At 38.6% G+C, this 14,075-nt stretch overlaps 1 protein-coding gene across 3 annotated transcripts in view; it reads right to left on the bottom strand.

Annotated features, from left to right (window-relative positions):
* dennd1b (DENN/MADD domain containing 1B) overlaps nucleotides 1–14,075 on the bottom strand; it is a 139,393-nt gene that overhangs the window by 74,212 nt on the left and 51,106 nt on the right. Inside the window, exons 4-8 of one of the 3 annotated variants that reach the window (XM_008406565.3) lie at nucleotides 13,825–13,874; nucleotides 11,560–11,679; nucleotides 5,689–5,758; nucleotides 3,899–3,979; nucleotides 1,812–1,871 (exon numbers count right to left, since the gene is read on the bottom strand). In XM_008406565.3, coding sequence (XP_008404787.1) covers nucleotides 1,812–1,871; nucleotides 3,899–3,979; nucleotides 5,689–5,758; nucleotides 11,560–11,679; nucleotides 13,825–13,874 — 381 coding nt within the window. The remainder of the gene's footprint in view (nucleotides 1–1,811; nucleotides 1,872–3,898; nucleotides 3,980–5,688; nucleotides 5,759–11,559; nucleotides 11,680–13,824; nucleotides 13,875–14,075) is intronic. The other 2 variants (XM_008406566.3, XM_081606163.1) reach the window with 2 other exon arrangements.

The raw sequence follows: 14,075 nt of genomic DNA on the forward strand, positions 1-14,075 counted from the left end.
CAGGACTTTGCCTCCAAGTTGTGATCAAAAATTTTCTAAAAAAAAAAAAAGAAAGAAAAAATAGCCAGTTCAATCAATAATATGTCTGGAAATTGAAACCTTCATGTCTATTTTAAACAACTATGTGTAAAATTTCACTTTTACTCTGGGTATTTATTAATGCGTTTGCTCCTACTTCCTAACGGCAGCAACATTTGAACTGAAAAATGAATTTACACTGAGGACCAAATGCGTCATAATAAATATGCATTGCAAATAATAGCTTGAAAATTAATAATTAGCTGCAAAAATGCACAAATAAACCCACTGATGACAGAAAACAGACAATTTTCAGTTTGACCAGTCAGAAATTCAAAAGACTAATCTTTTTTAGATCAGTGAATGCACCATACATAACAGGCTTATGCTGACAACAACCCTCTTTGCTGTGGATGTCACTACTGAGTGAAGAAGACTCAAAACATTTTTAATATTGGTAAGATGCTTACAAATGGAGGAAGCACAAAATATGTAAAAGGTTTAAAAGAAATTGTTTTTAAATGATATGAGGTTTGTGTCTGGAGTTCATTCATAGTTTAATGTCAAAATTAAATTGGTGCTTGAGGGTTGTGGTTTTTTTTTAAAGACAAATAACTTAAACTGAAGTTAGTGTTTTAGCATTAGCTTCTGCTAAATAATATGTTGATTAGTGCTTTAACATTAATGGAACTAATGTTTCTAATTAGTGCAACTAAACCTTCTGTTAGCAATGTCTACAGTAGGATAAATCAGATTCAGCTCAGGTCAACGTTTCAGAAATAACTAAAGAAAAGGCATTAAGTTCTGATTGGAGCTTCTGTTATTAGCTCCATATTATTAAAAAATGCTTTGTTTCTGCCCAGGTGTCACATGCAACAGCAAAAATATCATCTTCAGATTTCTTTTTCAGCTTCAGTTCTTCGCCCCCCCCCCCAAAAAAACAACCTGTATATTCTAGCTGTGGTCTCAGAGTTTATTTACAAAACTTTACATGAAACAATTTTTAAAATGTGAGCATGTTGGCACAAGAGGGACGTTTTGATCTCATCTTTGCTTCTGAATAATTTCTGTCTGCCAAACAGAAAGAAAGAGTGCTTTCAGCTGACTAAAACAAAGACGATTAAAAGAATATTTAAAATAACAGCAGTTGTAGATAAACAAATTGTACTAAAAGATCAGGGACTTGGGTCATACCTCTGAGACTGAGGACAGCTACTAAAAACCACACAGAACAACTACAGTGGGGTGTGATTTCAATTCTTTCTTGTTTTCTTGCGCTTTGTGTGCTAAATTATGTTCCCCTGTTGGTCTACAAATTCGTGGCGCTGTGATAATCAGAAGCCACGTTCCTCAGTGCAGCCGTGGCTTTCATTGGCTGTCTGCTTGCTTATCAGCCTCTTTCCTTGTTCTTTCGAAGACTTGTTTATACGAAAACACATTGAAAGTGGGTTAACTGGAAAGGCATCAAGGAGATTTCTTGAGCACAATTGCCTTTTGCTTTAAACATAAAGAAAGGAAGAAAAAAAAAACTTTTGATTTTCAGAGAGAGAATATAGCAGAGTGGAAAGACATTAATCATTTACAAAGTTTGATTGTTTTCCAGAGGAGAAGAAACACACACCCAGACCCAGGATAGTTTGTTTTTGTTATATGTAAAAACGGTAGCGCAGCTTATTTGGCCAAATTGGAAATCAGTGGCTCCCATGCGATTAGTATAGAAGCAGTTTCATATTTCACAGCAGCATCCTTCCCTCCACCCGTCTCTGCCGCTCACTCTCTCCTCTTCCACTCACCGGCTCCTTGCTTGGCTGATCTCTCAGTACTTGCCCAGTGGCAATACACAACCGCTCATTCTTGCACAATAAGACAGAGAGAGAGCAAAACAGGGTTCACACTTGAAAGGGGACAAGGCTACTGCTCTTGGCTGCCATGATAAAATAAAAAAGGCTCCTGTAAGGGAATAATTCTGCTTTATCAATTAAATATTAAACTAGCAGTTTCTCTAGGAATGAGATGAAGCTATCACCTCTGTTCTCCAGCGTCGCCTTCAGATTGCGATAAAGAAAGTTTATTCAAGAGATGTTTTTTGGAGCCCATACTGACCCCGGTTTTCATTGGGTGTGTGACCTGCACATTCAAAGTCCTTCCAGCTCCACATTCTACGCTCAGGACTAAAACATATCGGAGAACAAATATGATCCAGGTTCTTTTGAACGCAACAGAAAATGAAGGAATTACAAGATTATGAATATTTAATATTTAATTTAATATTTAACCTTGATCTGATTTTTATTAAACTCGAGAGAGGCATCAAAGAGCATGGTGTTTATATAGGATGAAAACTATGGAAGTTTGGAGTTTTGATGCATTCAGCAATGGGGAAAAAAGCCCAAACTGTTCAGTTTTTGATCAGTCATACCTAAACAAGGGTAACTGTTTGATTCCAATCTCTGGGTAATCGATTGGTGCATCTCTATGCATTACTGTGGTAAGGCTATTATAACCAATGTGCAACACAAAAACAAGTCAAAAGCTAATATACTTGAGATTGGAGAGACATTTGATCTAGAGACGCACCACAATCAGCCTTTTCCAGGCACGTGCAACTTTCTTTAAAATCTGACCTGCCATTTCAGATTTGGAATGATTATTTTAGCCAAGAAGAAGAGAAAAATGCGTTGCAGATTCTTTGACAGATTCAGTTGATTAAAATAAAGGTATTATAAGATCATCAAAGAGCACTTGTTTCAAACCTTTATTAGATTTTTAGTGCGTCAAAGTTCATCCTGTTTGTTCATCTGTTTACAGACTAAAAATCTCCTCAACTCTGATGCACCTAATGACTATAAAGGGAAGAAAAATAATTGGTTTAGTAGTTAAGCTGAAAAGATCAAATTGGCTGAATACAATATATGGCTGAATGACTAGTTTATTCACAGACAGACAAGAACACGTAAACTACAAACTAAATCTTGACTTTATTGACCTGAAATTTGTCCTGTTTTTTTTTTTTTCTTGTTTTGCAAATTCATCTGGGTAATTAGATGTACATCCTTCAGAGACCTTTGCTGTAGAGTCGACTTACAGTTGCTTGCTTAATTGGTTAAAAAAGGGGGGTGGGGGGGTGGAGTGGTGGTCCTTAAGGACAAAGGCTAACACCGAAACTCTTTTGATCCCTTCATGGTGTGGAGTCTGGAGATTGTGAGCTTAGCAGACTGGCTAAAAACCTTTACGTTGCGCTTAAGTCGGCCGGGCTTACAGAAGTGACAGTGTTTAATGTTGGAGGCATTCCATGAGAGCTCGTGTCAGAGTTAACTCAAACAGAAGCTGACTTTGAGGGACCTGGGCTCGTTAGGCCGTTGCAGTTTCTTGATAAGCAGGAGACATGATGAGTTGTGAAAGGGCCCTTCATGTTTAAACGTGTCCAGCTTGAGCTTATCACACAAAAAAACCCTGTAAGAGCCACTTCTTGTTTCCAAACACGGTGTCAGTCCCGGGCCCCGTGCGCGTGTCCGTTCCCGCCCGGCGTGCCTTAACCTCCTCCTGCTCCGCGCTCTGCATCTCCTCTGCCTCTCTCTCATTTATTCTCTCACATCTCAACCTCTGCACTTTGCCGATCTCCTTATTTCTGCACATTCTCATGCTGTCTTGGTCTCTTTTTCTGTCAATCTCGTTTTATTTCTCATTATCTTTCCCTTTTGCTCGCCATGTTTTCTGCTTTACATTACGTCCTCAGTGTCTCTTGGTTCACTTTTAACTACTTCGCCCAATTGTCGTCACCGTCCCTGATGCAACATGCTGCTGCAGTACCTTTCCCTCTGTCTGTTTTTGCCTCAGCTGTCTTGCATCTGATCTAGTAGAATAACAGATGTATACCTACCACACTCAAGTTGACTGGTGTGAAAGGCTTTGGCACAGGCAGCTCATAGAGGGAATTCAGCAAGTCATTCAAGTCATTTTCCTAAGGGAGAGAAAAAACATGGGACACATGAATTATATTTACTTGTTTTGTTGATAACACAAGTTATGTGTCAATCTTGACAACGGTGCTGGGACAGGCACCGCGGCAGACCAGAGGGCAAACCTGCAGCGAGGCCTGAAGGGCTCGACAACATCCGACTGACATATGTTTAACGAGAAGTGTTGGGGTTAAAAGACGGCGGAGTGTATGGCTGCAGACGCTTATTATCCAGCGGCGCTGATTTACAGCCGAGAGCAGCCTGCGACTAATTAACCAGGGGGTCCCCCGCTCCAAAAACAGGGCTTAAGGAAGCTGTCAGAGAGCCGGGTTTGACCACAGAACCGGCTTTGAATTTACTCATCCAACATTTATGACTCCTATTTACAATCCCGTGTCTTCTGGAAGAGGAAAATCTTTCAGAAGGCAACACTAAAGAGTGAAACTCGTATTCAAACTTCTGGGAAAGCAGTTAGTGAACTGCTGTGGAGTTTCGTCGAGCTTTTTTCTCCACCAAGAACTTTGTTTTCGGTCTGGGCTATAAGAAGATAATGCGAGTTGTGTGCAAGCCACAGATTCAGAGAGGCGATGGGTGGCAACGTACAGTGAGCAGAGGAGGGGGGTGGTTAGGTGGGGAGGGGTGCTAGCTGGGGTGTGTGCAATCGAACAGCCTCCTGTCATGAGAGGCTCAATGCTCACACGCATGGTCAGCAACACGGCCTGGGGAAACAGTTCATTTACCCCTCGCTCTAAACCCTCATCGCTCTTCTGTCTTCCCTCGTCTGTCAACATCTCCCTCTCGCCTGGAACGGACAGCGGGGTAAATAGAAACCAAATCATGCACACTAACATTTCAGTCACCCAGGATTTTTTTCCCCTCCCTTCTTTCCCAGCGTTCTTTGCCGTCTCTCCTCTTCGCTCACAAAAAAAAAAAAAAACCGCTCCAGCCGCATTTACTTTTCTTCAACCACATTAGATTATTCCACCGAATCTCTTATAGCTGAAGAATTATGTGGATGTACGTTGATTGTTTATGTGATGTGACTGCCTTTTTTTTTTTTTTTTTTAGCACGACACACTGTCCTGATAACAGCTCCCCGAGGATCCGGGGAGAAGCAACGACTACATGACAATTGAAAAGTGGTCCCAAAGCTCTCTGCCTCTCCTCCGTCTCCCTCCCTTCCTCTTTTTTCACCCTCTCTTCAGTCTAAACATTGGAACATCACCTACACCCTATGCAGTAGACTCTGCACATCTCCCCAGTTTGTTGCATATTTTACATTTCCCCTCCCTTTTGCTCGTACAATGCAGCGAATAGTCTGGGGAGATGACTTTTGTGAAGTGCAGGCATGTGTGTGTTTGTTTCCTTGCTAGCGTGTGTGTATTGTTTTTAACGATTTGTTTTCCAGTAAATCATCAGGAATAACTTCCAGTGTCAGATCAGCGTTTGGTCTGTGAAATGTCAACATTGTTGCTGCTAACAAGAGGAACCAATTCAAGCCCGAGACAAAAAATATATATATAAAAAATACAAAACATGCAGCATGCAGACGAACACACAGTGGAGGGAAACGTCTCACCACAACACAGACTTAAAGAAAATACATGGTGTGATTGTTTATCAGTCAAATCCAAATAAAATGTTGTCTTATTTGTAAATGCATAAAAACTCCAGGCACCTTACAGTTATTAGAAACAGAATGAGTGATTACCTGCTGTTTTGTTAAGTAGTCAGCCAGTGTGTTCAGCAACTTGTAGTAGATTTCAAACCATGGTAGATAACTGCGGAGAGAAACACATTAATGCAATAAATATGGAAAAGTCGGCATTCATTTCATCATCTTCTACAATAAACAAACAAGATGCAATGAATCAAAGCGGACTGGTGTGTTATTTATTTAAAATACAAGCGCAAAGGGAGTCAGTCTGCAGAAAACTTGAATGTGTGTTTCTCAAAATGTCTTCATCATTTGACCTGTTGTTTCAAGACATAATGCACAGATTATTGAGGAAAGATCCCGATTCTTACTCCAAACGTATATCCTACCACATCTTTCTGATTACATTTTTTCTGCCCTTTGCATGTGATAAATTCTTGCCATGTCTCCTCTTTAGGGCAGTAAAGAAAAAAAAAAGATGAAAAGAAAACAATATTGTAGATCCTTAAAAAAAAAAGACTGCATTGCTTTTATATGGTGCAGAGGGATACTATGGTTTACAAGCATGCTGATCCCAGATGCACAAGCTTAACAAAAGTACACCGCCCCCTGTCCCCCTTTACACCACCCTCCCCCACCCGCCTGCTCTGCCCTTCAAAACTGCTGCTTTTCATGCCCTGCACATATTTAAAAAAATGTTACTTTATATAATTAATGTAAAGTAAATTAATTCATTAACAAGCTCCAAATAATTCATACAGCAGTGTTTGTGTTGAGGCTAATCAGTAAGAACACCCAACATAAGCTAAAGCATCTGCAGCATGGCTTTCTTTACAAAGTTGACATATTCTTGGCCAAGTAGGCTCGCTTTCTGGGTGGAAGGAGGCCAACATTTTACTCCAGCATAAAAGGCTGTGAGGGCTCAGTTCATTTAATGTTATGCAATTAAATAATAAAAACATGAGATCCTATCATGGTATTGAATTTTGATGCAGTTTGGGGTTTTAACATGCAGATTTAGACCCTGAATGAGCAATAATTCTGGCTGAGGACTTTTAGGACTGCAATTAAATAAACAGACACTCCATGTGATGCTTTATTAACTTTGATGGATGCAGGGGTTGAAAATGAACGTAAATATTATTTTAATCTCAATATAAAACTCTGAGCAATGATTTAGTTACATATCTCATAAAATGACCCAAGTTTGAAGTATTTTGTTGCAGCGGGAGATGTTTAAACCTCAGGTTTTAAAGTGACAGCATTTACAGTCAAGCTAAAGCTGTTGGCTGGAGAACGAGGAGTTGCCAGGGCATGGGTCACTGGCTGCTCTGCAGACTGGAATTAACAGACAACAAGAAAACAATAAAGTGGACCTAATGCAAATTTTCATATCACTAAATCCGCGAGGGGCCAATGACAGCCTGGGTCTTCAGGAGAAGTGCAGCCAAGCGCGCCAATCAGAGAGGCTGAGTGACCATTAGTCTGAAACAATCAAACTCTTAACATGCCGTTATTTTGACATCTGCATGAAGATTTACCACAATCAGGTCACACTTGCAGGAGAGACTCAATCAAACATACTTATGTTAATTTACATGCTGACCGGATATGAACCTGAAGACCTATTTCTGCCACGTCAAGCAACACACACGGGTCACTTTTTGATGTGCAAAATGCACTTTTTTATTACAGTAACATAATCTGACAATTTAGATAAATCTAAATTTTTCAGTGATGAGTGGAGAAACAAAACCCCATCCAAGGCCAAACTGTCATTTTTTAAGTAAATAAATATCTGCAGCACAATTAATTTACACTAAAAGTCATTGAAGCACTTTTCCATTCTTACAGTTTGTAACTTAATCAGTAAAATGTAATTTTGATGTCTATGACATCATCTTAGCCTGGGGTAAAACATTTTCCAGACAAAATTGGAAAGCCAAGAGAACATTCCATTCAAGTAAGACAGGACGGGCAACAATAAGTCAGACAGTCAACTCTACATAAAAATAAATAAGATAAATAACAAGTCCAACTTTATTTTGCTTTCAGGCAGAAAATGATGAGAAAGGAAAATCTCAAGCTCTATGTAAGGGAATGATACCATTCTTTTTTCAGTTTGAGATTATGTAACCATGACAAAAACTGTATTTAATTACAATAATAATAATATTAGTAAGGATGACTATACATGCAGTAGGTGCTACATTTGCAAAACTACAAAAAGTCTGGTCTAACAAGTGGAGAATTTGTTTTTTATTTATCCATATAATTTTTGAGGTTCAGTTTTATGAACTTTTAATTAGTACCCTATTCCTTTAACTAAAGCAAGCCAGATATTTGGTGAGCCTTATTTAAATTCAGACAATGGTTACAATAAAATTACTATTTTCCCAAATACAAAGACTAACAATCTGAGTAATTAATATTTTAAAAGTTTAAAACAACAAACTGTGACAAGCAATGCAGAGTCTTAACAATGGAGAAAGAGGACGATGGCAAAGTACATAAAAATACAAAATGCTAATTGATAGAGAACTGCACTAAAATAAAACAGAACTTATGTTATCAAGATAATAACTACTAAAAAGAGAGGAGCTTCACTCTTCACAAGACATCTGGTCTGATAACAGAAGCATTTTAGGTTGATGAAAGTATTTAAAGATGAAGCCCATCTTTTTAAGAAACTTTCAAGATGGGAAACACAGGAAAACATACCATTCACAGCTCAAAGAAAGTAGCTACTAGCTTAAACCTGCCTGCATCTAAGGCTAAGAGTACTAACATAACAGTTTAAATAACTGGAACTGTGACAACCAAGGCAGAACTCAAGCTTATTTTGTCAATGTGCACAGCGACAAAGAAAAGAGGAAAATCTAAAGTTTTCTAGTAGATAGTTAAGGCAGTTTTTCAGAGATTATGCTACAGCAGCAGTTTAGCGAGTAAGTTTGCAGTGTGAATGTGGAGGTTTCTGAATTTACACACTTCGCTCTGATAGGGGCAGTGTAAGTTCGATAAATTGCCTGACTCATTTACGACTTGTGTTCTCTGGACATTAAACCTTCAAGTTTTCACCGATGTGCGGTATATAAATGAAAGCCCCGCCATCAGCGGCGCCGTCAGGCCTCACAGAACTCACAGACATTACACTCCTTAACCAAAGTGCTGTAAATTTAACGGAATACACACAATCACTGGCAAATCGAAACCCTTGCAAATTATCAATAATAAACTCATATTTGAAAGACGGAGAAAGTTTTCCTTCAAAAGGAGACAAATTAATATATTTTAAGGATGCATTGGTGTATTCTTCTCCCCTCCCCTGCCCTGCTCTGCTCTCTGTACACGCAAAGTTAAAGTTTGGAAAGCTCACTGAGAGATACTCCTACTCGTCACAGTTCATTGCTCAGATCTGTTTGTGCTTCGCAAATCCTCCGATAGAGAGAGGGAGGGGGGAAGAGGCATCTATCACTGGAGTGCTCAGTGCGTGGGGGTCCCGCGATCTCTCCTACCATTTTAAGCACACGTCTTCTCAAAGTGCCATGTACTCAAAGAGTGAACCAATTAATCTGCGACCCACTCGCAGTCTCTCCGTTCCAGGCTCAGACCACCTAACGCCGTGGACGTTTGAACAAGCCTAAAAGAAGCAACTCTGGGACTCAAAGAAAAAGAAAACGTAGTCTAAGCCTGAAAAAGAAAAAGAAAATAAAAAAAGACTTAAAAAATCTCAACAACAAAGTGTCTAAATGTTGGAAATTAAATGTTTAGACAAAAGCCAGCCCTCTTTGGCTGCCATAAAGTAAGTTGGGTGTTAAGCACGACAGTTATTCCTGTTCCTTCGATGAGCCTTAAATCGTTTTTACTGCAGAGGAATCTGTAATCATAAGTCACCTACACTTTGTAGACGGCTCAGCTGAAGATTGCATTACACATTTACTTTCTGGGGTCAAGGGTTAAGTACGGGGAGGGGAGGAAGTGTCGTCCTGAAAAAGTGACGAATAACCGGAGCCACTCTACTTAAAATGTATCCTAAAACATCTGCTGTTACACAAAACTACTTTTTTTTATCTATCTAAAAGAGGGAACAAAAATGATTTAACACCTAGTGGGAAAAGAGTGAGAGGAGATATGAGGACAGAACATTAAAATAATAATGAGATTTCAGCGTGTTTCTTTATCTGGTGTGATCTGTGGCTTTATTCTGGCCACAACTTCAGCAACGAGACTACAAAGGCCTTTCCACATAAAACTGTCCTACTCATTAAGGCACTTCCTCTTGTAAGCAGAGGTGACAATTTTACAGAGCCGACATTTCAGCGATCACAGAAGCAAACTGTTTTAATTAAAGTTTAGCTTTTATTCTTTGGAAATGATTAAAACTCAATAAAACTAGGGAGTTCAGATAGTCTTCCCTGTTTTATTTTGTGATTTGTTATTTATCATCTATCTAAACAGAATGAACTTTCAACCCAGGACCTTGAAAAAATATATTTTGAAAATTGTTCACATCCCTTTTCTGGGAAATCTACAACAGTGTTATGTTTTCGAATGATCCCAACATAATGTGGCTATTAGTGTTTTTAAAAAATTCAATAAAATAAGATCTGGGGAGGAAAACTGGGCAGCACAAATACACCAAAAAAAGCGGAAAAAAATAACTTCCTATATGTTATTTTATAATAAATGAACCAAGTCATGCAAACTACTCAGAATGCATAATGAATTTTATACATCATATGTCAAATGAATTAGCATGTCTAACTCAGCGAGAGGGACGGGGGAGCCTCTGCTAATTGGCAGCGAAGCTTCATGCATAATTATGGGCCGAGCGTCTTTGCTGTCGCACTGTGGCAGCAGCCGAATAACGAGGAGGAAAGAGAGGGAGAGACAGAGAGCATGAGATGGAGAGGGAGAGAAAGGAAAAACAAAGGCCACGGAAGCTGGCCGGGAAGGGTGGGTGGTATATACGAGTGTGTATGTGTGGGGAAGAGGGGTGCGAGGGGGGGTATGAGGGCACTGTTCTTCACAGCAGCTCATCAGGCCAGCGACAAACCCACGACTGTCCATCAGCAGCCACACAAACACACACAGAGGCGAGAGCGAGCCTTACAGGAGTGCTGCTTCACAAACAGAGAACAGAGGAAGGCTTTGTGCTGCTTTTCCAATTTGTTGTTTCTTAAACTGCTTATTACATTCATTAAAAATTGATCTTTTTACTTTTTTTTCTTAGTTATTATTAAAGTGCAGCAAGCCTGTCCACTGAGATTTTCAGTGCAGTGCTCATTCTTTGTAATGGGTAAGTAATTGCATCTGTAAAGAAAAAAACAACAACAAAACAACAATGTTGCATCGACATTAAATTACTTGGAAATTAACAGATAATAGCCTTTTTTTTAGGAGCATATTTATGCAAAGAGAAATAAAAATTTTCAACGTCCGGGGTCCTCGTTTGTCTGCGCTGTGATAGAAGGAATAAAGCTATAAAAAAATATAAAGACGGCTAAAGTTTTGGATAATTATAGGCACTTCAGAAACATATTTGTGTGGGCAGATAAGAACATAAATTTGTTTTTCTGGCAAAGTGCAGCACGGTGTGAGAATGAATGAAAAGGTTGTTTCAAAAATCTGTGATCATTTCTAAGATGTTGTAAATTAAAAAAGGTTTTATCCTCCACCATACAAAACAAACATGGATACACATATATTTATGATAACTACTTAAGAAATAAGTACAAAATAAAAGCAGCTTGTAAACAATGTATTTATTCACATTTATGGCTACTTGGGATTTGCAACTTTACTTGCATAAAGGTATTTTTCTGACTTTTAATTTAATGTCTTGAAATCAGACATAATCCTTAAAACAAAAAACTTCAATAATGAAGTTTAAAATGACAATTAGAGAGTGGCTGTGTGTGTTACCTGAGGAGACATATGCAGACCCGGCAGCCTTGGGTGAGTCGACAGAAACCAAACCTCTGCTTGCTGTCGATGTCTGTGAGAACAAAGGTGAAGTTCTGCCCCACCTGATTCTGGGAAACCCTGCCGACGACACAGAGAGGCACACGCAGTGAAGGCTAAACAGCCAGCAGTTTATTAATAAATGTGGGAAGAATTAGGAACAATTAATAACAGACAAAATTATGCTAAATTAATGCAGAGGGCTAAAACATTTCAATCAAGGATGGCTCAGTTCTGGTTGACTTAACCTTGAGAATGAACTGCAAACACATTAATACCACATATTTTATGTTTAAAAGTTATAAAATCAAAGCTTCTCTGAGGTTTTGATATAAATATGTATTAAGTTCGATTCACATATCCACCACTAGATGGCAGCAGCTCAGCTTCAGTAAAAGCTCTGCGTCCTCCCTACTCCTCCCTACATCCTTAGCTCCCTGTTCTGTCTTAAGAATGGATCATTTCACATGTTCCAATGTAAAAACTGGGACTTTTCAGATAGTTCAGGCCTGAGCAGATCATGTTACATGTACAGAAACACATGATTTATTCCTCAACTCATCAATAACACTGGCTGTCACAGGTGACCTCAATGACACTTGTTGGTCTCATCATCACTTACACATGAACATGTAATCACTTACACATATTCTGGTGAATATTTAGTTGTTTTCATCAGATCATTGTTATTATCATTTCAACCCTTAAGACATTTTATATCTTTGCAGTTTTGATTTTGTACTTGGGGATGGCATGCAAGACTTACCGTCATCCATGGGTCATTTATGTACCTGCTTTAACAAATTACATTCCAAAGTAATTTTCTAGATTCCACTCAAAGACTACTTTTAGGAAACCGTTTTCACATGACTCCAATTAATAGTAGCTTCCAGCAGGATGTGGCCTGGAGTTATTTCAGTATGATCAGGGGTCTTAATCTGTTTATAAGAGTCAACAGTTCCTAACTAAAGCGGCCATTGGGTAAAAGGCAGGGTTCACCCTGGACATGTCGCCAGTCACACAGAGATCCAGATCAAATAACCGCTCACTCACAGTACAGGGCTATATAGAAAGACCAATTTACCCATCCACCATGTTTTTGGACTGTGGTGTGAACACAGAATGTGACATTATATATTTGAGTTAAATTATGTGTGATTTTCAGATCTTTTTGCAAATATTCTCTGGGCTAATTTTCCACTTTCATCAATTCTTTCCTTGTAAACAAACCACAAAATTTACTCTTGGTTTATTTAACTTAGAAGTTTAATGTCTTTACCATTTAAAAACAAAGATAAAATCAAAAAGGCTCACCTAGGATGCATATGCAATTATTTATTAAATTCTAAACGTTTTCCACAAACATTCATCTTATGGTTATTTTGGTTCTATTCTCATTTTGACTCCAATAAAATCCTACATATGACTTCTCTTGATGCATCCAAAATAACTAGGAAATCCTTTACTTATTTATAGTAAACTATGAAACCAGTTTAGAAAATTACTATAAATCAGTGGTTCCCAAGGTTAGCATAAAACATTCAGAACTTCACACCATGCAGACCATTTTAACACAACCAGGACTACAATAATACAAGATGGTGATTTTATAAATAAAATTGGCATGGTATGGTAAAAGGTTTTTGACGGTAAAGAGTTGGTAAGGTGGTCAAGTCATTAAAGTACCACTGAATGCTTTTATTGTCAAACAGCAGAATTCAGTCAGAAGCAACTTTTTTCCCCATAAAAACCTGAACTTGAGATGGAACTACTTAATACTCATTATACTGGATCCACATTTGACATGAAACCAAAGCAGAAAGACCGTAACAATTAATTATGGGTTTTACTATCTCTAGTCACGCCGCTGTCACAACATTTACCAATGTTATTGAACATCGCGTTTTCTTAATTTCATGCAGTCTGTCCAAGGCATGAAAAAGAGTTTCAGTTTTGTTTTTGTTTGTTTTGAACAAGCAATCCCACCCATGTGGACACGACCACAATAAACACTCATCATTAAGCTCCGACAGTCAGGAAATTGGCAGGTGACAATATCACTAAGTGATTGCAATTTAGAGCTCATCACTGTCACATCTGAGAAGTATAAACTGTACATCTCATTTTCTGTCTTTAGGTGTGAGAAGTGATCAGTTTTTCGAGGTGTGTGAGCAAGTCAAATGAGGTGAAACCAGGAAACGGAGACGGAGAGGAGAGGAATCATACCTTTCCACGTCAAAGGGAAAGCAGAACTTTGGTATTGTCTGAAGAACTTCCTAAAAAACAGAACACAGAAAGAAATAAATCCTTTTAGACATATCACAGAGAAAATGAACAAGATTGTATATTTCAGTATGGAAATTTCTTGGGCCTCCACCAAGTAGGGGTTAGGCTATCAACTGGCAGAACAAAATGGGGATTAATGCTAAACAGTACTGATAGCAATCTGACAAAGTCTTAACATCCCAAACAGTGCA

This window comes from Poecilia reticulata, chromosome 4 (assembly GCF_904066995.2).
Source record: "Poecilia reticulata chromosome 4, P_reticulata-male-v2, whole genome shotgun sequence".
Classification (NCBI taxonomy): domain Eukaryota; kingdom Metazoa; phylum Chordata; class Actinopteri; order Cyprinodontiformes; family Poeciliidae; genus Poecilia; species Poecilia reticulata.